The 19,407-nt window shown below is 41.1% G+C and overlaps 2 protein-coding genes across 2 annotated transcripts; one reads left to right on the top strand and one right to left on the bottom strand.

Annotated features, from left to right (window-relative positions):
* Positions 1–874: 874 nt before the first annotated feature.
* Positions 875–12,381, bottom strand: gatb (glutamyl-tRNA(Gln) amidotransferase, subunit B). The gene is made up of 13 exons (XM_055056455.1): positions 12,238–12,381; positions 11,035–11,188; positions 10,824–10,937; positions 7,705–7,903; positions 7,127–7,249; positions 6,927–7,040; positions 5,595–5,679; positions 5,112–5,156; positions 4,258–4,450; positions 4,042–4,175; positions 2,271–2,349; positions 2,029–2,163; positions 875–1,183 (listed from the first exon to the last, which is right to left on the bottom strand). The coding sequence occupies exons 1-13, from the start codon at positions 12,375–12,377 to the stop codon at positions 1,058–1,060; spliced, it is 1,641 nt and encodes a 546-aa protein (XP_054912430.1). The 5' UTR covers positions 12,378–12,381; the 3' UTR covers positions 875–1,057.
* A 153-nt stretch (positions 12,382–12,534) lies between these two features.
* Positions 12,535–13,431, top strand: dctpp1 (dCTP pyrophosphatase 1). Its single transcript, XM_055056456.1, has one exon. The coding sequence runs from the start codon at positions 12,646–12,648 to the stop codon at positions 13,174–13,176; it is 531 nt and encodes a 176-aa protein (XP_054912431.1). The 5' UTR covers positions 12,535–12,645; the 3' UTR covers positions 13,177–13,431.
* The last annotated feature ends 5,976 nt before the right edge of the window (positions 13,432–19,407 follow it).

A 19,407-nucleotide genomic window follows, 5' to 3' on the forward strand; every position in this document is an offset into this window, starting at 1 on the left:
TAAGAGTTGAGAACATTTGTAATTTCACAACTTCAGTACATATTTTATACATGTCATTTTAAAACCCTGGGAGGTTTTAAAATAAAAGATTAGAAGCTAGATGATCATAGTAACATATGTGTATAATTTGTCTAACTGGCTCCTGCAGTTTTGGCCCCTAGTGGACGTCTAAGATCCAGGAACCGTTTCTGTCAGATCATTCATTCAAAGAATAAAGATGACTGAATTTGTTTGTGTACAACCTGGCAAAGACAACTGTATAACTGTACTTTTTAAGCGCTTATGTAAAACGTACATGATATATTATAAACATATGATTGTGTATATTTCTTGTTTTAACTGAGATTTTAGTTTTATTACTGAGGACTTTCTGAAAAAAAAAAAAGTTACACAAAAATTTGCTTGATGAACTGAAAGCATTTAATCGTGTCAGAAAAACAAAAACAGAAGAAATCTGGTCGAGGGGGCAAATACTTTTCACAGCGTATATTTATTAAAAACTACATCCTGACATCTGCAGGGAAGGTAACACACACCTTTTATTTTTGTGATCTTGTCCCAGAAGCAGTTGACAGACTCCAGCTGCCTGCAGCGGCTGATGGACTATGTTTACATGAAATATAAATCAACCGCGGAACCACTCAGAGCTTCATGTCAGGGAAAATGAATATTTAACAAGATTTGTGCAAGTGTTTGACAAATAATGACATCCTTCAACCACAGGAGGGCGCTCAGTGCTCAGGCTGCTGCAGCATGGGGTGAACCTCCTTCAGCCTCAGTAAACTAGAAGTTGAGATGAAAGTTTCTGATCCGATGGAACTCTGTGAGAACAAAAACTAGGTTCGACTTAAATCAAAAACACCACAGACAGAAATATAACATATAGAAACTTTATTGATTTATTAACATTCACATCCTATTTATAAAAACAATACTGTCATTACAAACACAATGAAGCTTTAGCATTTTACCCAGCAGGAAGTGGGTTTTACTGTTTAACTGCAAGCTGAATTCACAGAGTCTGATTGGCTCAGAGTCAGTGACAAAAATGATGATGTCATGAAGTCTTCTCTTGGAGGATTTCCCTGACCAGCACCGGGTCGGCTCTGCCTTTGGTTTCCTTCTGAACCAGACCCATCAGCTTATTCAGAACTTTCTGGTTTCCACTCCTGACGGCTCGAACCTGTGAACACAAACGCGACATCTGATGTCACACGACTCAGCAACTTATGAGAGCTACGAAACGATCAAACAGTTCACTCAGTCCAAAAGTCAACCTTCAGTTTTGTGTAGAAACTGTTCACAGGCAGACAGCAGGCTGACACTTTATTGGGTACACCTGTTGTCAGACATGCAACAACTCAAAGTACTTAGAGCAGGCAGACGACTCCCTGGAGTTTTAAAGGGACAGTATCATGTGTTTTCTAACCACACAGAATCATTTTATAGCACAATGAATCAACTGTGTTACCTCTAGTTGTTTTAAAAATACTGTGTATGTATCAAGTATGTCTTAAAATAAAATAGAATTCGTAATTTAGAGCTTTGAATTTGGGTCTCTGTCGCTTTAAGAAGCTCCTGCTCTTTCTGAAACTCCGCCTTCAGGAAGTCATCACAGCATGACTCCTCTATGAAACAAACCTTTAACGTTTTTACCAGCGTTGCACTGAGAAGTAGCTCCAATAATGAGCTCAGCAGGTGTTTGCTAATTGCTGCTGGCTAGTCTGAAGGAGCTCAGTGGCGAAGCCTTCCCTCTGCTTACATCCCCCAGAATGCTTTGCGGTTCTGTATTGAACGTCAGTGAAAATATTAAACTATCAAACATTTTATCTACTGATATTGATCACTTGTCAATCGCGATATATCTGACTGATTTATTGTCCAGCCATTTTTGAAAAACAGTTCTGGGTTTCCCATCAAAAGCCAGAGAACTATCAAAATAAATGTAAAAAAAAATACTGAAAACAAAATCCTCATGTCTGATGACGTTATATGATGAGAGATTCAGAGATGCGAGCGCACGCTGACCTCGTCTGGATGCGAGTCTACGACCTTCTTGCAGATTCGGTGAAGGTCGGCGGCGTCGCTAACGAGCCCCAAGTCCCGCTCCTGGATGATCTGCAGAGCAGCCTTCCCTGGTGACCTCCACATCTCCTGGAACACCTGGAGAGAAAAGGGAGCAGCAGGGGGCGCCGACAGGTGAGGATGAGAACACACACAGGAAGAAACCTGCGGGAGGCAGAGGGGATGGGGGGCCGCAGCACACTGACCTGCTTGGCAGCAGAGGAGGAGATGCATCCGGCTTCCTGCAGCTCCAGCAGCTCAGCCAGGGCGGCAGGGAGGACTGGGCTGGAAGCAACGCAGAGTCTGAGTTAATTACACTGGAAGAGATGGATGAGGATTCAGAGATAGAGATAGCAAAAGAGAAAGAAAGAGACGGTGATCGCTGGACGGAAAGAAGAAGAAAAAAGGGTGATGAAGATCTGGATGTTCCTGAAACGGTCCGCTCTAACTTGCATCAGTTTTTTTTTTTCTTTTTTTACCTTTATTAAGTTGAAAGTTGGAATAAAGAGCTTTGGATTACAAGTTATCCCAGCAAAAATAGACAGAGATCACTGGACGACTTCAACTATCAATTGTTAAATCAAGAAGAGAGATTTTAAAAAAGCCCATTTACTGAAAGAACGACACTTTGAGAGCAGTAATAAAACCAAAACTGTTAAAAAATATAAACTTTTTGCATTTAAGATAAAAAAAAATATCTCTAAATCTATCCTACCCAGAAGTCAATTAGTGGCAGGTTTCCCTTCAAATTCTGCAACTGAACATTTTATTGATCTCATTTTTTATCCAAACAAACAATCACTGTATCAGTTCTCCGCTCTTTTAATGTTTCCATGTTGTTTACATGTTGATGTTAGAAAAATGCATTAGCTGGTTTCATTGCAAACAGCCAGTGGCATCAAAAAGCTGACTGTGATTTTAGAAGCACAATTATAAAAGTGTGAAACCATGGCAGCTATTTTCCACCTAAACCAACCCCAAAGGCTTTTAGTGTGAAGTTTAGGGGAGAATCAGCTCATTCCAGCCAGGAGCTTTTCTCCCTGTCAGACAGTCACGGTGACTTTCTCAGAGCCAGACACAAATAATTAGAAAACACAAAATGATCCCATTTATTCTCCTCGAGAAAGTCATTTGGCTCTGCTCTGGGATTTATCTGGGCCTTCACTTTCAATCACGGTATTTTGAGACGCGAAAAGGCCTGAAATGAAGTGTTTCTATCAGCTGCAGGGAAGAGGCGGAGCATCGTTGAAGAACCGCTCACAGCAGCTGGACCCAGGTCTCTGTCGCTGGCGACGCACCGATCCGCTTTCTTCACTCCCGACACCGATATCTGAGGTCCAGCGTGGGCCGATACCGATCAGATGCAGAAAAGCAGAGCTGAGTTGACTAAAAACGTTCTTTGTTTTACCAGCTTGTGAAAACAACTTTAACTTATTCAGTGAGTCTCATGCCGGCGGCTTGCAAAACTATTCATCCCCTCCTGAGTCGATACCCTGCTGCTGCGATTACAGCGTTCACCAGGCAACTTCTGAAGGCACCTGGTTGCACTCCCACACTTTTCAGTTTTTTGCCTGTAAAAAATGTTTAGAATCATGCAAAATTTTATTTTTACTCTTATTTTTTAGAGTGCGATCAAGAAGAAAGGGTCATACAGAAGTTTGTTACAGAAGTTTTCTGTATTTTTGTAAGGTCACATTATGTGTCCTCTAAGCACCTTTTAAATAAAATATATAATTATTATTATTATATTTACTTCTACTGCTTCGAACAAGGACGTTGCCATGGTTATTGCTTCCCATGGTGGCATCCTTCCAGGTATTTCTACTAATTTACATAAGTATTGATGGAGGCGACAGGGTGGACCAGCAGCTGCACTCTGATTTAGTATTTAGGAAAGGTTAGCTCGATCGCGCGCACGGCTTTATGCGTCCGATTTTCGTGAACACCTGTCTTCATGCGTTCTGGTGATAAACTGACCTTTGGCTCACGCTCAGGTCCTGCTGCTTCAGGAGCCCCAGCAGCTCATTGGTCACCCAGCCAATCACCTTCCTGGGATCCCTGCTGGTCCCCTTCATCACCGCCTCAAAGTACTCCATCAAGCCGTCCTCGCTCTGCACAGCAGCACCGCATTCATCACTGAGCTGGAGCGTTGCCGTTTAGTGGCAGGCTGACAGACGGCCGGTGTGAACTCACCACCAGAGTGAAGCTGTGCTCTGGCAGCAGGCCGTACCGCTGCACCAGCCTGTCTCTCCTGACGCCGGGCAGCTCAGGAAGCCCCGCCCTCAGGGTCCGCAGCAGCACCGCCTCCCCCGCCTCCATGCCCGCAGGCAGCGACGCCTCATCCTCAAACACCAGCAGGGGGGGCAGGTTGGGCTCCGGCATGAACCTGCAGGAGGTGGAGGTGGAGGTGGAAGGTCTCTCAGGGTTAGAGGGAAGGGGGACAACTTCTGACTGCTTTATGACAGTGAAATAAATTGTGATTCTGACTTCTGCTGCGATACAAACTGGGTTGTTGTCAAATTTCACCCGCATGTACCAAGAATTAGACCTGACCAGCCTCACAGCTGTTGCACTGCAAAAACACAAAGTCTTACCAAGTATTCTTGCTCTAGTTTCTAGAGTAAATATCTTAGGGCGCTTGAAATAAGACTAAATTAATTTACAAGCAACTTTTCAGCAAAAAATAGGAGATAGCATGTCATGAGACAGATACTCTGTAATTCTGCCCCAATAATTATCTTAATGGGGCAGAATTATGTATTTTTCAGACACATAGTATAATTTTATAGCACAATTAAATAACTATGTTAACTTCAGTTGTTATAGAAATGCTCTATATATTGTGGAGAATTATCCAACTCCATGCTAAGTTCTTGATGGATGTTTCATCAGGTGCACTAAGATATTTATTTGCATTAGAAACTAGACCAAAAATCCTGGTGAGATTTTGTGTTTTTGCAGTGTGAGGATGAATCTGTGTTACTGCTGCTGCTGCTCTGCCTCCAGGTGGAGAAAATCTGTTTCAGAGACAACAAATCCAACCTCACCTGTAATCCTGAAGACCTTCTTTGTCCCGCATAGCAACAGTCTCCCTGGAGGGACAAAGACACACGGGGAAGAAATCAACACTCTAGGAAATATTTCAGAAAAGTTTTTGAGAGTGAGATTTTCACTCACGGTTTAAACTTTTTTTCTTCTTTTAAACAAAGATAATGCTTGCTACAAAACAAAGTGTTTCCCTAAAATTTGGATGGAACTTCAAAAGGGGCCACAAACTGTGAAGCGAGCCCCTCCGTAACCTGGGGCGTGCAAGGCCTTCTGGGAGGCCGCCAGAGCCGCAGAAGAAGAGCGAGGGCTCAGCTGTGAGGCAGCAGGCTCAATCTGGGAGCGCCGCAGAGCTCACAGATAACGCGGGCCGACAGCGCCGTCCAAATGCCTCCATTCATCATCATTACCACCGTGGCTGCTCCCGGGCCGAGCCCGGGCCCAATGCTGGCGCCGCGGCCCCGTGTCCTCATCCACTGACTCACCCTGACTTGGAGTCGTACGCCCGAGTCTCGTTGAGCACCGTCCCTCCTCTCCTCACCACCGCCGTCTGTCTCTGGATCTCGAAGTCTGGACGGAATAACAAGAGTCGTCAAACACCTGCTGCTGCGCCCCGGCGGCCCGCACTCCTGTCACGAGAAACGCTTCGGCTACAAAAGCTTTGCTTCAGCAGCTGAACTTGTCCAGCTGCTTTTGGTTCCTTCAGCTGGAAGCGGAGCTCCGTCGCTCAAACTGCGACCGTTATTTCAGCGAGCAGCTGGGGAAACGTCAACAGGCCAGGATGTCCAAAGAGAAACATTCTCATCACTGCAATGACCCAAAAGTATGTATTTTCTGAAACATGAGCAGAAAAAGGTTTTTGTTTTTTTCTAAACGGAAAACAAGAAAAAACTAATTTGTGTATGAAAATTACTTATAGCTGTTTATGGACAGTTAGAGCTCAATAATTTCCATTTGCATGATTTATCATTTTTCTCTTTTCTCTCTTCAATTCCAAAACTTGGATGACAATAGTCTTCATTTTTGTTGTTTTGTTTGTTTATTAAGGATATTTAAAATGTCTTCCAGTTCCAGTGTTAAATGTTCATTCAACTAAAGTTAATTGATCTTGAGAAGGTTGTTCTTCTCTTATTAACAAACATTATAGTTATTGCAATAACTTCTGGGAAAATTTGTCATCCAGCAGAACATGTTTTTGTGACAGGCCTTGGAACAGCTACATGGAAACGAGCGAAGACAAGCTAGGTTATTGAATATTTCATGTTTTAATGACATTTTGGATGTACTGACTGAGATTTCCACTGAACTTTCCATAAACCTCAAGCTATAAAAACCAACATCCTTGTATTTTTGCTTTTAGCTTTTATTTTTAATTCAGAACACTTTTTCTGATAGGTGAAATGAAGGAACTTTACTTTTCTTTAAAGTGTATCACTTTTATAAAAAAGGGGAAGAAAATCATGTTTTTTTTATTCATTTGTTAAAACTATCACTTTGTTGTGACAGCATGCCATGAGACAGATACTCTGTAGAGCTTTGATCTCCTGTCTGCATGCGCCTCTCCCAACCAAAAGCAACCAATCAGAGCCAGGAGGAGGGGCTTAGTGCTGTCATCCAATCTTGTGAAATCGTTGCTAAATGTGATTACGGCAGCAAAACAACTTAGCAGTTATCTGCATTCATCTGTGGCTATGCTAACTAGCCTTAGCTTTCACCACAGAAAGCTAAGGCTGTGAAAGCTGCATTGTAACAGAGAGCAAGGGGGTTAAGGGTTCGGGAGTTGGGGGTTCAACTTCCAGCTCCTCCTCCGTCCTCACCTATAGCTCTGGCCAGGTATCTGATGCTGTTGATGTTCTTCACCTCCGTCCTGGTGCCCAGCGGCTCGCCTGGCCGGTGCACCGACACGTTGGCGTCAACCCTCAGCTGGCCCTCTGCGCAAACGGCAGAGAAGCGCGGCAATGTGGTTACGCTGTTGATTAAAATGCAAGCAGTGGAGGGGAGACAAGCGGTGCCGTACCTGACATGTTGCCCTGACAGGTACCCAGCGCCTGCAGGATGAGCTGCAGCTCTCTGACAGCTGCAGCAGCTTCCTCTCCACAGCTCATATCGGGCTCCATCACCAGCTCCATCAGACCCACACCTGAGGCAGGAGCAGGCAGCTGGGTTTCACATCCACCAGGCATCGATCTCTGACAGCTCACTGAGAAACTCTTTATGGATTTATAATACTGACAGAAACAATTAATGGTCGATGAATGGTTCATTCGATTAAAATGAGTTCCAATAGATTAACTAACAACTTCCCCTTAGGACTTTTGTTAGTGTTGTAGTTTGGCTGCCTCCCAGCAGAGGGCGCCACTGGTCACCCTTAAGCAGCAGAAACTAAGATGGTCCAGAGTCCGTTGTGGGACATAAAGTGTATTTTAAGCGGTTCTGTTTTGAAATATAAACAGAACCACTTCCTCTTCTGTATGAACATTTCTGTTCATTTCTGTTCAACGTTTCACATATTTAATTCTTTTCAGCTTTTGCAGACATAAATTTATGTAATCTAAACTTATGTTTAGATTCTAGGGGGCGCTGTGGTTCTCCAACCTGCTCTGTTGAGGTCGATGAGCGTCTGACTGTTGACGTCATTGTGCAGACTCTTGCCGCTGTCTTGTTCCAGCTGAATCTGTTTGATGTGCACATTCTTCCTCATCACCTGGTTCCTCTTCCTCCCTCCCAGGAAGCTGTAGGTGAGCATTCCGTCCACCGCCACCGGGCGGCGCTGCTGTGTGATCTGGTACCCAGCCTGGAGGAGAAAAGCTGCCTTAAGTCCTGGTGCTGGGTGATGTCACAGAGATGTCAAACATTTCTACCCACAGTTTCTCTATTGGTGTGAACTTTGACTGAGGTGTTTGCTAATTGACGCTGGCTAGTCTGAAGGAGCTGAGTGAGGTTTCTCTGTGAGAAGGAACCAGTGAAGCTCGGAAACTGCAGCTCAGAGGGGTAGCTGCCTCTTAAAGGCGGTGCTACGTCCACTGAGCGGTTGCCACCGCTGAATGGTTGCCATGGGTGATTATCAAAAAACATTGATCAAAAATGCATTAAAGAATCAAAGCAATAATCCAGGTTTCTTTTTGATGAGAGAATAACATTATGACATGATGTAAAGCTAAAAAAGTTGATTTTAAATAATACTGCCCGACCGTATTTTAGGCGTTCCTCTGATCCTGTGGGCCTAAGAATTAATTTACCATGTTTCTATGGCAACTGCATCACAAGAACTAAACATTAATCACACTTATGCTAAAGACAGAGAAGGTGGGAGAGAAGATAGAAGGCAGGTTGTTAGTCAGCAGCTTCCTGATGCCATCAATCTCTTCCTCTTCCTGTAACAGCTGAGCGCAGCAGCCGCCGATCAGAAGCTACAGGAAGCCGTTCCTGCTCTGCCACCTGCACTCACCAAGCTGCTCTCTGCTGATTTAACTGTCTACAACAGTTACTATGGGAAACTGTAGCGTGGAGCATTTCCGATCCCATATAAATATCTGTATCTGTTCCAAAACTGAACAAAATATCTAGATCGGGTATCGTGACAGTGTGTCCAGTACATAAGGGGCCGATCTATTCATTGTAGTTCTAGGTTTTTGTTAATTTTTATTTTACATTTATTTTGCATTTTAGTTTGTGGATATTTTATCAAGATAGTTGTTTTTGTCAGATTTCAGTTTTACTTTGAATGGGTTTAGATCATGGATGGAATCTCTGGATTACATTTCTTGATGGATATTAAAACAAGCCAAACAGATTCAAAAGACACAAAGACCTGTTTTACATAAGATGGAAAATAGCAAAATAACAAAATATATTTTTTAAATGATTTAAGTCTCAAGTTTTATTTTTCCTTTATTTAAATTTTCATTCATTTCTATTTATTTGAAATTAAGCTGGACAATTTATCCTTTGTATTAAACAGCTTGCAATACAAACAGTCAAAATACATTAAGTTGCAGCTAATTTTGATAAGACGGTTTTCTCACTATTACACTTCTCCTCCACACAGTCTTATTAAAATAGCAGAAGACATCTTTGATTAACAATCGTCCTCCTTATTATCTTTGCCCTGAGCCGTCCATAATCCTTTTTAGTAGACTTGGGCAGACTTTGCCGATTTAAAATGCTAAACTCTTTAGCACCTCCTACCTTAGAATTTCTATAAATTTTAGGAGAGGTCTCTGTGGGGGAAACCGTGACATTTAATCTTTTCCTTAAAATGTCACACATAATGCCAGGAAAATTAGCCCCAGGCCCGGGGAGGTTGGGAAAGATCACTGTGCAAGCGGCTCGCTTTGCAAAGAAAAAATGAGGACCAGCAGCAGGAGAACGGCGAGGTTTCTGACTGGAGAGCCCCAGTTATTCATGTCACCATTAAATTGCTAATTCTAGACTCCACAAACAATTATAATGAAACAGAATCAATCTATGGCACATGAGAGATTGGTTGTATTCAGGAAAAAAAGTACTAGTTCTAAATAATGGAAAATATATCTCGTTCTAATTATTTTGCTAAAACTAGTAATTTTCCATCAGTACTAAGGAATTAATGAATTACCATAAGCTCCTATTCCTTTATAAAAAGCTACTGGTAAGATTGTTTAGCCTTATTTCATATGTACTGATACTTGGACTAGAAACAGATAAAAATACTTGGTAACATTTTATGTTTTTGTGTTGGGGACACCTTTGGGCTGTCCTAATTTATTCCTTAACATTTAGCTTTTCTTTTTTCATAGGTTTTATGAAGGTTATTTTTTCAGTTTTAATCATTCATTTTAATTACAATAAGTAATTTTCTTGCAATAATTAAAATAGTATAAAATCTCCATATTTTCAAATATGTAATAAGAACTCAAAGATTCTCGGGGTGTAATTTTTTTTCAGACTACACAGGCAGCTATAGAAGATGAGGACCAAAGCAAACAAGCTGCTAATTAAAAAGGGTTCATGTTTGAAACTTAAAGCTAATTTTCTTTCATTTAAAGGTCATCAACTATGTTCTCTTGAACGTGCGATAAGAAACATGTTTATTACATTTTTTTTTTTTGCACAAAACGATTCTTAGAGATTTTAGTCTGCTCAGTTCAACTTATTTTGCTTTAGGGCCTCTGTCACTTTAATCTAAATAAGCTCCTGCTGGCCACGCCTCTTAACTCAACGTTCACAGGCGCACGTGACAATGGCTGTAAACAGACACGCAATTGTACATCTTTGATAAGCAGACGTAGAGACTCCTACACAACCAGCAAGAGGTTTCTGGATGGCAGGTCAACAACAAAACATTTGTCTTTACCAGCAGGAACTGTACATCTAGATGGGCAGAAAGGTGCTGGAGCTCTGCGTGGGTTGCTACATAACGGGGCTTGGCTTGGCTGGTGCAGTGCCGGTCACATGCAACTTTGAAATGGCTCATTTTCCAGACACCAAAGAAATGTTTTCATTGCTAACAAACGGCGGGGTGTTTTATTTTTGGGTTGTGTTTAGAGGCAGTAGAGACCCAAATGGAGGTATATAAACATGCATAATGTGAATTTTGCATAATAGGTCTCCTTTAACAGTTGAAGGCAAATATCTATTCATGCAAACAAATCCAGACTTTCTGCCTCCTGTGGTAGCACCTTTCTACTTACGAATCGCAAATATTTTGCAGAACATGGATAACACACACTCACAGGAAGGTCGGCATAAAAGTAGTGTTTCCTGTCGAAGACTGACTTCTTGTTTATGGTGCAGTTGAGAGCCAGTCCGGTCATCACTGCTGCTTCGACGCATCGCCTGTTGAGCACCTGGGAACACATGGCAACATTAACATTCTTCTAGAACAAACAAAAATAATATAAACAGGTTAGGTTTAATATGAATATGCTAAATAATATGACTCACGGGAAGAGTTCCAGGCAAAGAGGCGTCAAAGAATGAAACCAAGGAGTTTGGAGGAGCTAAAAACTGAACCGAGGAGCCGGAGAACAGTTTGGTGTTTGAGCTAATCTGCGCGTGGATTTCCAAACCGACCACTCCGACCAGCTGCTGCGGAGCGCTGAGGTACCAAACACACACAAGAGAGAAATGGATGACAGAGATGTCCGTGGCAGAAGGAACACAGTGAACATTACAACATTTCTTCATGTCTTCTCCAGTCCACATTCTCCTTCTGTTTGTTTTACAAAGAGCTGCTTGATCTGCAATAAATGTCAGCTAATTATTTAAACAGGCTCTCCATGTGCGAGATATATTTGCTGACAATAGTTGTGTGAAGCAGCGTAAAGCCTTCCAAGGCTAACAGCAGGTATTTTTAATAAAACTTCTTGAAATGTTTATATTTTTCTTCCAGCAGCTCAATAGGCTAATTGTTATCTGCGGTTTGCTTGCCATGAAATAAACTTGTCACAATAAGCAATTAGTCAGTTAATCAATTAATCAATTATCTATTTTTTTGAGGAATTTTTGTTTATAGAGACTAAATAACACATTTTATTGAAGGGTCCAGTTTTGTATGGCTTTTAATTTCCTTTTTTCTTATGGATTTTGGTTGATGTAACTTTTATGTTTATTTTCGTTCTTTACAAAATAAAAGTTTCTAAGTCTTTCAGGAGGCAAACTTGTATCATTATGTCATTATCATGTTAGATGAGAATGGTCAATTTAAGTTTGACTTTCCGAGCCAATTTATCATCCAGCAAAATTGGTTATCATGACAGATCTACTATGAACTCAATGTAGTAAGACTTTTCATTATTCATTTATGGCAGGTCATAGTTTTTTTTTTTTTTTTTTTTTTTTTTTTGTTGCACAAGTATTTCGTATCACAGCATGGTGCATGCACCGAACTTCTGTCAAAGTTGTTTGAGATGGCAAAGGTTCAGTCAGGAGAATTTCTAAATGTTAGCTTGACTGTTAAAATGTTATTTTACTTCATCAACATACAAACAAGTACATCCAGCCTCACCATTGTTTACCGCAGATAAGACACTGACTGTTCGTAAATACTGAACCCCGAAAACCGAGAACGTTCAAATGATTTGTATTTTTGCTTTCACACTCACCATGACATTGAGACAGAATAGATTAGTAAAGAAAAGAGTTCACCTTTTCTCCAGAGGCTGACTGCTGCATTGAAGTACAGATGTCCTGATCCGTCTGATAAACAAACAGGAAGATTGTTGATAATAAGGTATTAATTTGGTGTTATGAAGCAGCTCCCTGGCTGCGATACAGGAGGCGGCCATGATGGCCCAGTCGCTCTGATGCTCATGGGAGTTGTAGTACTTTAAAAGTGAACTTCAACGTCTAACAGAGCGGTGCTGCTGCTTAATACTACAAACCCCAGCAGCTAACGAGGGAGCTTTAAACGAGCCCAGCTTCCGTTCAGAATGCGTCATTTCCGCTACACCGACTGGCGGGACTTCTTCACCTGCTAGAAATATTAGGAACGGATTGTTTCCAGCCATTGTCAGATTATTTTCAGGCACGGAAACGAACACAAGCCTTTAAAACATGATGGCAAGAAGCGGGAAAGACTCCCGAGGACTGAAAGACGACATGGTTGTGTTCTCAAACGGGTGCCGGGAGGAGCCCTCAGGGGGGGACGGAGGACTCTCGGAGGCCGAGTCCAGTTCCAAGGGAACAGCAGCAGCGGTCAGCCCGCAGAAGTTCACCTTCAGCCCGGAGCCCAGCATAGAGGACATCCGCAGGATGCAGGCCGACTTCACGGACGAGCGCGACTGGAATAAGTTCCACCAGCCCCGCAACCTGCTCCTGGCCATGGTCGGGGAGGTGGGCGAGGTGGCGGAGCTCTTCCAGTGGCGGGGAGAGGTGGCGGAGGGTCTGCCGGACTGGACCGAGTCCGAGCGGGAGCAGCTGGCGCACGAGCTGAGCGACGTGCTCATCTACCTGGTGGAGCTGGCCGAGAAGTGCCGCGTGGACCTTCCCCAAGCGGTGCTGCGCAAGATGGCGCTGAACCGACTCAAATACCCCGCGAGCAAGGTGCACGGCTCGGCCAAGAAATACACAGAGTACAAGGACTGAGAGCTGGAGGGAGCAGGGCAAATAAAACCTAACGTTTTATTTCCAGAGACTGACTGGACACAAGTCCGCTGTAAGAACCAGGCTCTTCCGGGTTCTGGCTCAGGCTCAGTTTCAGGGAAGAAGATGTTTCTCCCTGAAGTTCAGGAGCTTTAAGATTTGGGTTCAAAGGTGACTGTCTGGATGAAACCGTCCACCATAACACTGAGAGGGATTGGCTCATGTTTTTTTTTTTGTTTTTTTTTTTTTGTTTTTTTTTTTTAACTATTTAGTTTTTGTAAAAAATTTTTGTCCAAATCAGTTTTTGTTATTTTTTTTTTTAAATAGTAAAAAATATTAAACAATCTGATTTGTGTTCTGTGTTTCTAACCTTAAATCTATTGAGTTACTAGGACTTTAATTTGATTCCCTAGTCAGGAGGCTAAATGTGGAGTAAAATGACATTTATACAAAATGAAAGTCCACGTTTCAGACATAGTTGAGAAACATTTTGCCATCTTTCATGTAATCTTTAAGAGTCAAATGAGAATTTTGTGTTATGTTTGACAGGATTCTTTCATTTGTAGCTGAATGAAATAGATTCTATGAATTTAAAATCCATTTAGAATTAATTTAACTATTTAAACAGAATGCTTGTCCATTTTCAACTCTTCACGCTGTCAATGGTTCAATTCTACAGTTCTAGAAAATGAACAGAACTATTTTTAAACTGAAGAAAATGATCTAATTTATGTCTTGGAGGGAATGTATCAGTTTGTTTATTAAGGTTTATTTTAAACATCTGTAAATTGTCAGACATTAAAAGTTATCAAAATGCAAAGTTACGGTAGGTATAGAAAACGTTGACCTTATGCTTCAATTTCTGACAGTTTTAAAGATTTGATTAAATCCAGTTTGGAAATAGATTCATCTTACATTTTTAAAACGACACTAGTCCTTCAACAACAAGCCAGTGTGTTCTTCAGTGTTCTGCATATGAAGAGTTAATATTTATTTTGAAATTGAAAAGAAACTTTAGTGATGTAAATAGAAAATAAATGACAGTTTCTGCATTTCTGTAAAGTACAATAAAATCAAATTGTGCTGTTGTAAAAATCTGCTTTATTAGGCAAGTTTTACTCTCAAAAACATTTTAAATACACTAACATTTTGGAAGAGCAATGAAAAAGTCTTGCGACTATATAAATCTATCGTTATTACACGTCCATATTTATTCCAAATAACTTTCTGTTTCAGATGAACTGTTTGGCCATGCTTACCAGCCTTGGCATTCACAACAGGCTCTGCTAGCTGCAGCATAGCACAGAGCAAGAGGAGGAATACAGGGATGATTGACAGCGCTAAGATCCACCTCCTGGCTCTGATTGGTTGGTTTTAGTTAGCAGTGGGAGGAAGCAGAGAGCTCCATTTCCCCCCCACAGATTATCTGTCTCATACCGTACTGCTGAGATGTAGTGACAGTGTCAGCAAATATGTTAAAAAAACATTTTTCTGAAAGTTTCAGCTGCTTTAACTTTTATTATGTTAGCATTGAACTGCGTCACCTCGTAGCTCCAGTGTTTGTCCCTCGCTGTGACGCACAGGGGCAGTTCCTACCTCAACAGGTAACTAGACTTTCCTTTTGCATCTGTTTCTTCATTCATTCGTACTATGTGTTCATTAATGTCATTCCTCTTGTGTGTTCGTTCCAGTGCCATGGACCCACTGGAGATTGTTGGTGTGTTGACAGCAGTGGACAGGCGAGAGCAGGAACTAGGACTGCACCTGGCGCCTCACCTGTAGACTGCAGGACACCAGGTAAGAAAGCTGCCTCCAGCAGAGGATGGAAGACATCAGTGCAAAAAAATAACAAAAAAAGAAAAACTGAGTTTATACCAGGAGACAATCACTTTTTGATCCAATTTTCTGTAAATTATTCAGATAAATTCTACAGATTGTGCCTTCAATAATTTCAGACTTTTGTATATTATATTAGAAATACATTAAAAGATGCAAATAAACAATTATGCCATTTTTTAATGAAGAAAATAAACATTTTATTACCTAAAATGTAAAAACAAAGCATTCTTATTTGCAGCATAACATAGAGCTGCAGATAAAAAATGCTTCCAACATCAACATATCAAAAACTCAAACTTATTTTGTTGATTAATTTTGAATTTATCAATTAGCAATGGGGTATAAAAAGATATTTAGTAGAATATTTTAACAGAATTTGAACCAGGTGAGGCTAAAATTGTTTAGATTAAATGTAAAATTTATGTATTTTTGTAAAGTTTGGCTGAATTACAGACTTATTTTGAGTCTGTATACTCCACTTAACAATTAATTGATTACTTCATTAGTTAAAGATTATTTTAAAAATCGATTAATCCGATTTTTTGTTTCTGTCCTAATTGCTTTATCTCAATTAGATTTATAAACTTATTTTCAACGCTAAAGTGGGCAATGACAGTGAGACGTGGAGGGTCAAGGTTGGGAGGAACGCTCCCTCCGATCTGAACTTGAGTGCTGTTCTGTTGTTGGACTTCTGTGCTCGTCTCAGATCGTCCATAACAAACACCATGTTCAGGCATAAGGGTTTCCATATGTGCACTCGGCACCAGGACACCTGAGGCCGAAGTTTGATGATCGACTTTGTCATCGTTTCATCATATCCGCGGCCGTATGTCTTGGACACTCAGGTGAAGAGAGGTCCAGAGCCGTCCACTGACCACCTGGTGGTGAGTTGGCTCCAGTAGTGGGGGAGGATGCCAGTCAGACCTGGCAGGCCCAAATGTGTTGTGAGTCTGAATGGAACATGTTCTGTGCCTCCATTGTCGAGGCGGCTTATCAGAGCTGTGACCGTGAACACCTTCGGTGTCAGGCTGAAGAAGGAGTCCTATCGGGCCTGTTTGGCCTGCGGGACCCAGAAGCAGCTGATGTTTTGAAATTGAATAGTGAATGTTTACCAGTCGGGTAACAAATATAGTCTATTCCACAATTCAGACCCTAAATTTGAGGTGGCTCTTTAGACAGTAAAGTTTATGTCTCTTCACTTTGTATAAATCCTGATTAGTTGATCCCAGAGGCTAAAGCTAACAGCCAGTCTGAGAATAGCCAAAACCAAAGTGAACTCCAGTCTCAAAAATGTTATTGCCTCATGTGTAAATGTTTTTTCTAAATTTTTTAAACCATCATCTTTGTGTTGGGAAGTTATTTTGATGGAAGTCAATAATTACTTACACAAGAAAATGAAAGTAGAAGGTTGTTCAAGGAAACATTTCTGGTTAGAGTGATAAACAGGTTCAGATAGCATAAAAATCATACTGACTGATTATCTCCTGCTATTGCTATTGTAAATAATATATAGGTGTGTTTCCATTGATCATATTATTGTGCAAGTTGGATTTACAATAATAAATTTACCTAATGGAAACACACCATTTTGAAAAAAAACATTTTTTTTTTTATAAATTTTTTTTTCATTAGGTTGAGTTGGTTTTCTAACTGTATAAATTGGTTTTCTAACTGGAATTAGTGTATTTCACAAAACTACAACAGAAACACATTTTTCACATCACGTGTCATGTGATCAACAACTGGATGTTACTACTGGCAGAAATAACAAAGAAGATGACAGGAAGTATTAGAGAATGATGCTGCTGCAGGTAATTTTTTTTTCTCATAAATCCTTTATTGTCACGAGCTAAATATCATATTCATTGTTCCAGGTAGGGAAAGCCATGCCATGTTGTATTTTACAATGAAGTTACAAAAAGTAGCTATTAAAACAATTGAAATCTGTAATGCTTTGAATTAGCTTAGCTTAGCTTTTTCTTGAACACTGTTTATCTGTATTTGTTTTTCTTGAGGCATAACAAATGTTTCACTCTGGTGTTATACAGTGTGCCTGCAAATAAAGTAAAAAAAAAAAAACATCTTACCCGTTCCTCCTCCCTCCCACACAACAGACTTCTTGTGGCTTTGATGTAAAACTGTGATGTCACTCATCCTCTCTGTGACATCATTGGTGACTGTCTCTATATTCCAAGATTCCACAGAGAGATTCATTTGCTGTTTCAGAAAGTTTGATAAACACATCAACGATGGCACAAAACAATTTATTTACGAAAGTGCAAGTTTTGGAAGAGGAGAACCAGCGGCTCAAAATCACGGTGGACAAACTGAGGAGCAAAATTGAACGTATGTCCAGCAGCACTGACAGCAATTTAAGGTACATCAAAGAACAAAACAAAATGCTTTTTGATTTAAAAGAGCAAAATGAAAATCAGATCAAGGACCTGAATAAAGAATTGCTGGAGGCAAGAGCCACGATTAAATGTTTGAAAAATGAGTTTCAAGATATTAATAGGACAAGTCAACAAATTCAACAAACAAATATATCAATTAGGAGACATACACAAAGTTCATCAGTGGAGCATGCCAGAAATCGTGTTTGGATGGAGTCAGAGAACAAAGAACTAAACGAGGAAATTGTGACTCTAAAAATTAAACTAGACAGAATTAAATATAAAAAGAAATTACAGGAGATCCAGACCACAGAGGAAAAAGAAGAGACGAAGCCAGAAGAGACCACACCGACAATGTGTCAGAGAGTCGGGCGTGTTTTTCGAACAATGTGGGAGTCGGGAACTTTGGGATATTGGGTCCCGTCGTGGATATTTTAATAATTCTCCTAATCTGCCATCTCAACAAAAAACAAATTCAGGGGCAACATCTTGAGAAGAAACATGCCCGACTCTCTGAAGCATTGTTGGTGTTGGGGTCTCTTCCAGAGAGCAGGTCTGGGTTGAACGATGGAAGGGTTTTGGAGAGGAGGTTTTTTTTCTTTTTTTAGAAAGTTTGGAAACTGCTCTTCCAAACCTCGGATTGTGGAAGAGCAGTTTGGTTTTCTTCCTGGTCGAGGAACACTGGACCAGCTCTACACCCCCAGCAGGGTCCTGGAGGACGGACGACTGGACCGACGGATGGACGGGCGACTGGATGGACGGACGGATGGGAGGATCGAAGGACGGAAGGACGACCGGATGGAAGGACGGATGGATGGACAGACGGATGGATGGACAGACGGAACTTTTTCACGTGGGATTTCCTTTTTCTGTTTCCTGTTGGTTTTACATCTTCTGCAGCACATATGTCAAAGTCAAGGCCTGCGGGCCGGATCCAGCCAATGAAGCCGCTGCAGCACGAGTGGCTTCATTTCATCAGCAATCAGAGTGGAGATCAACTTTCAGGTTCCCCTCCTCAGAAATGGTCAAACGGTTAGTGGACGCTGAGAACAGAGGGTTTATGGTGGGAGGCAGAGTTCATGTTCACGGAGGTAAAAGACAAACCTGTGTGCAGTGATGTCAGTACTGACTTTGAACCACTGATTCAATAACTAGTAATCTAACGCATTGCTTTTCAAACCCAGTAGTCAGACTACAGTGACTTATCAAAATCACTTTGTGTTACTATTTTCTTTTGTAATTCAATTTGACTTCCTCTCTGCGGCAGAAACATGAACAGTGGAGGGAGATGCGCATTTTGAGTTCGGCTCCAAACGTCCGATTATTATAAGCGGCTTTGGGCTTTTTGGTTTTTTTTAAAGTTGCTTGCCACTGTTATGAGTCGCTGGTTGCTGTTTTGGGTGTTCTTAAAATCCTACTTATAGTTTTCCAGACAATAGAAACACAAAAAGACGCACAAATTACTAAAGTATTTTTTGTACTGTTTTCCCTTGATGTTCTTTAATTGGTAACCATCAGTGGTAACCATCAGTGGTAACCATCAGTGGTTACCATCAGTGGTTACCATCTGTGTTACCACTGATGGTAATAACGGTTACCACTGATGGTTACCATCAGTGGTTGATGGTTACCACTGATGGTAAGTGGTTGATGGTAACCATCAGTGGTTACCACTGATGGTTACCATCAGTGGTAACCACTGATCAGTGGTTACCATCTGTGGTAACCATCAGTGGTTACCATCAGTGGTTACCATCAGTGGTTACCATCAGTGGTAACCACTGATGGTAACCAATTAATGAACATCAAGGGAAAACAGTACAAAAAAGTCTTTAGTAATTTGTGTGTCTTTTTGTGTTTCTATTGTCTGGAAAACTATAAGTAGGATTTTAACAACACCCAAAACAGCAACCAGCGACTATTAGAAATCCAAGAGCTTGGATTTCTAAACTTTTCCTTTACTGATGTAATTTGTGAAGGCATTTGTCACCAGGGCGAAGGG

This window comes from Poeciliopsis prolifica, unplaced genomic scaffold, assembly GCF_027474105.1.
Source record: "Poeciliopsis prolifica strain line A6 unplaced genomic scaffold, Auburn_PproV2 SCAFFOLD045, whole genome shotgun sequence".
NCBI classification, from domain to species: domain Eukaryota; kingdom Metazoa; phylum Chordata; class Actinopteri; order Cyprinodontiformes; family Poeciliidae; genus Poeciliopsis; species Poeciliopsis prolifica.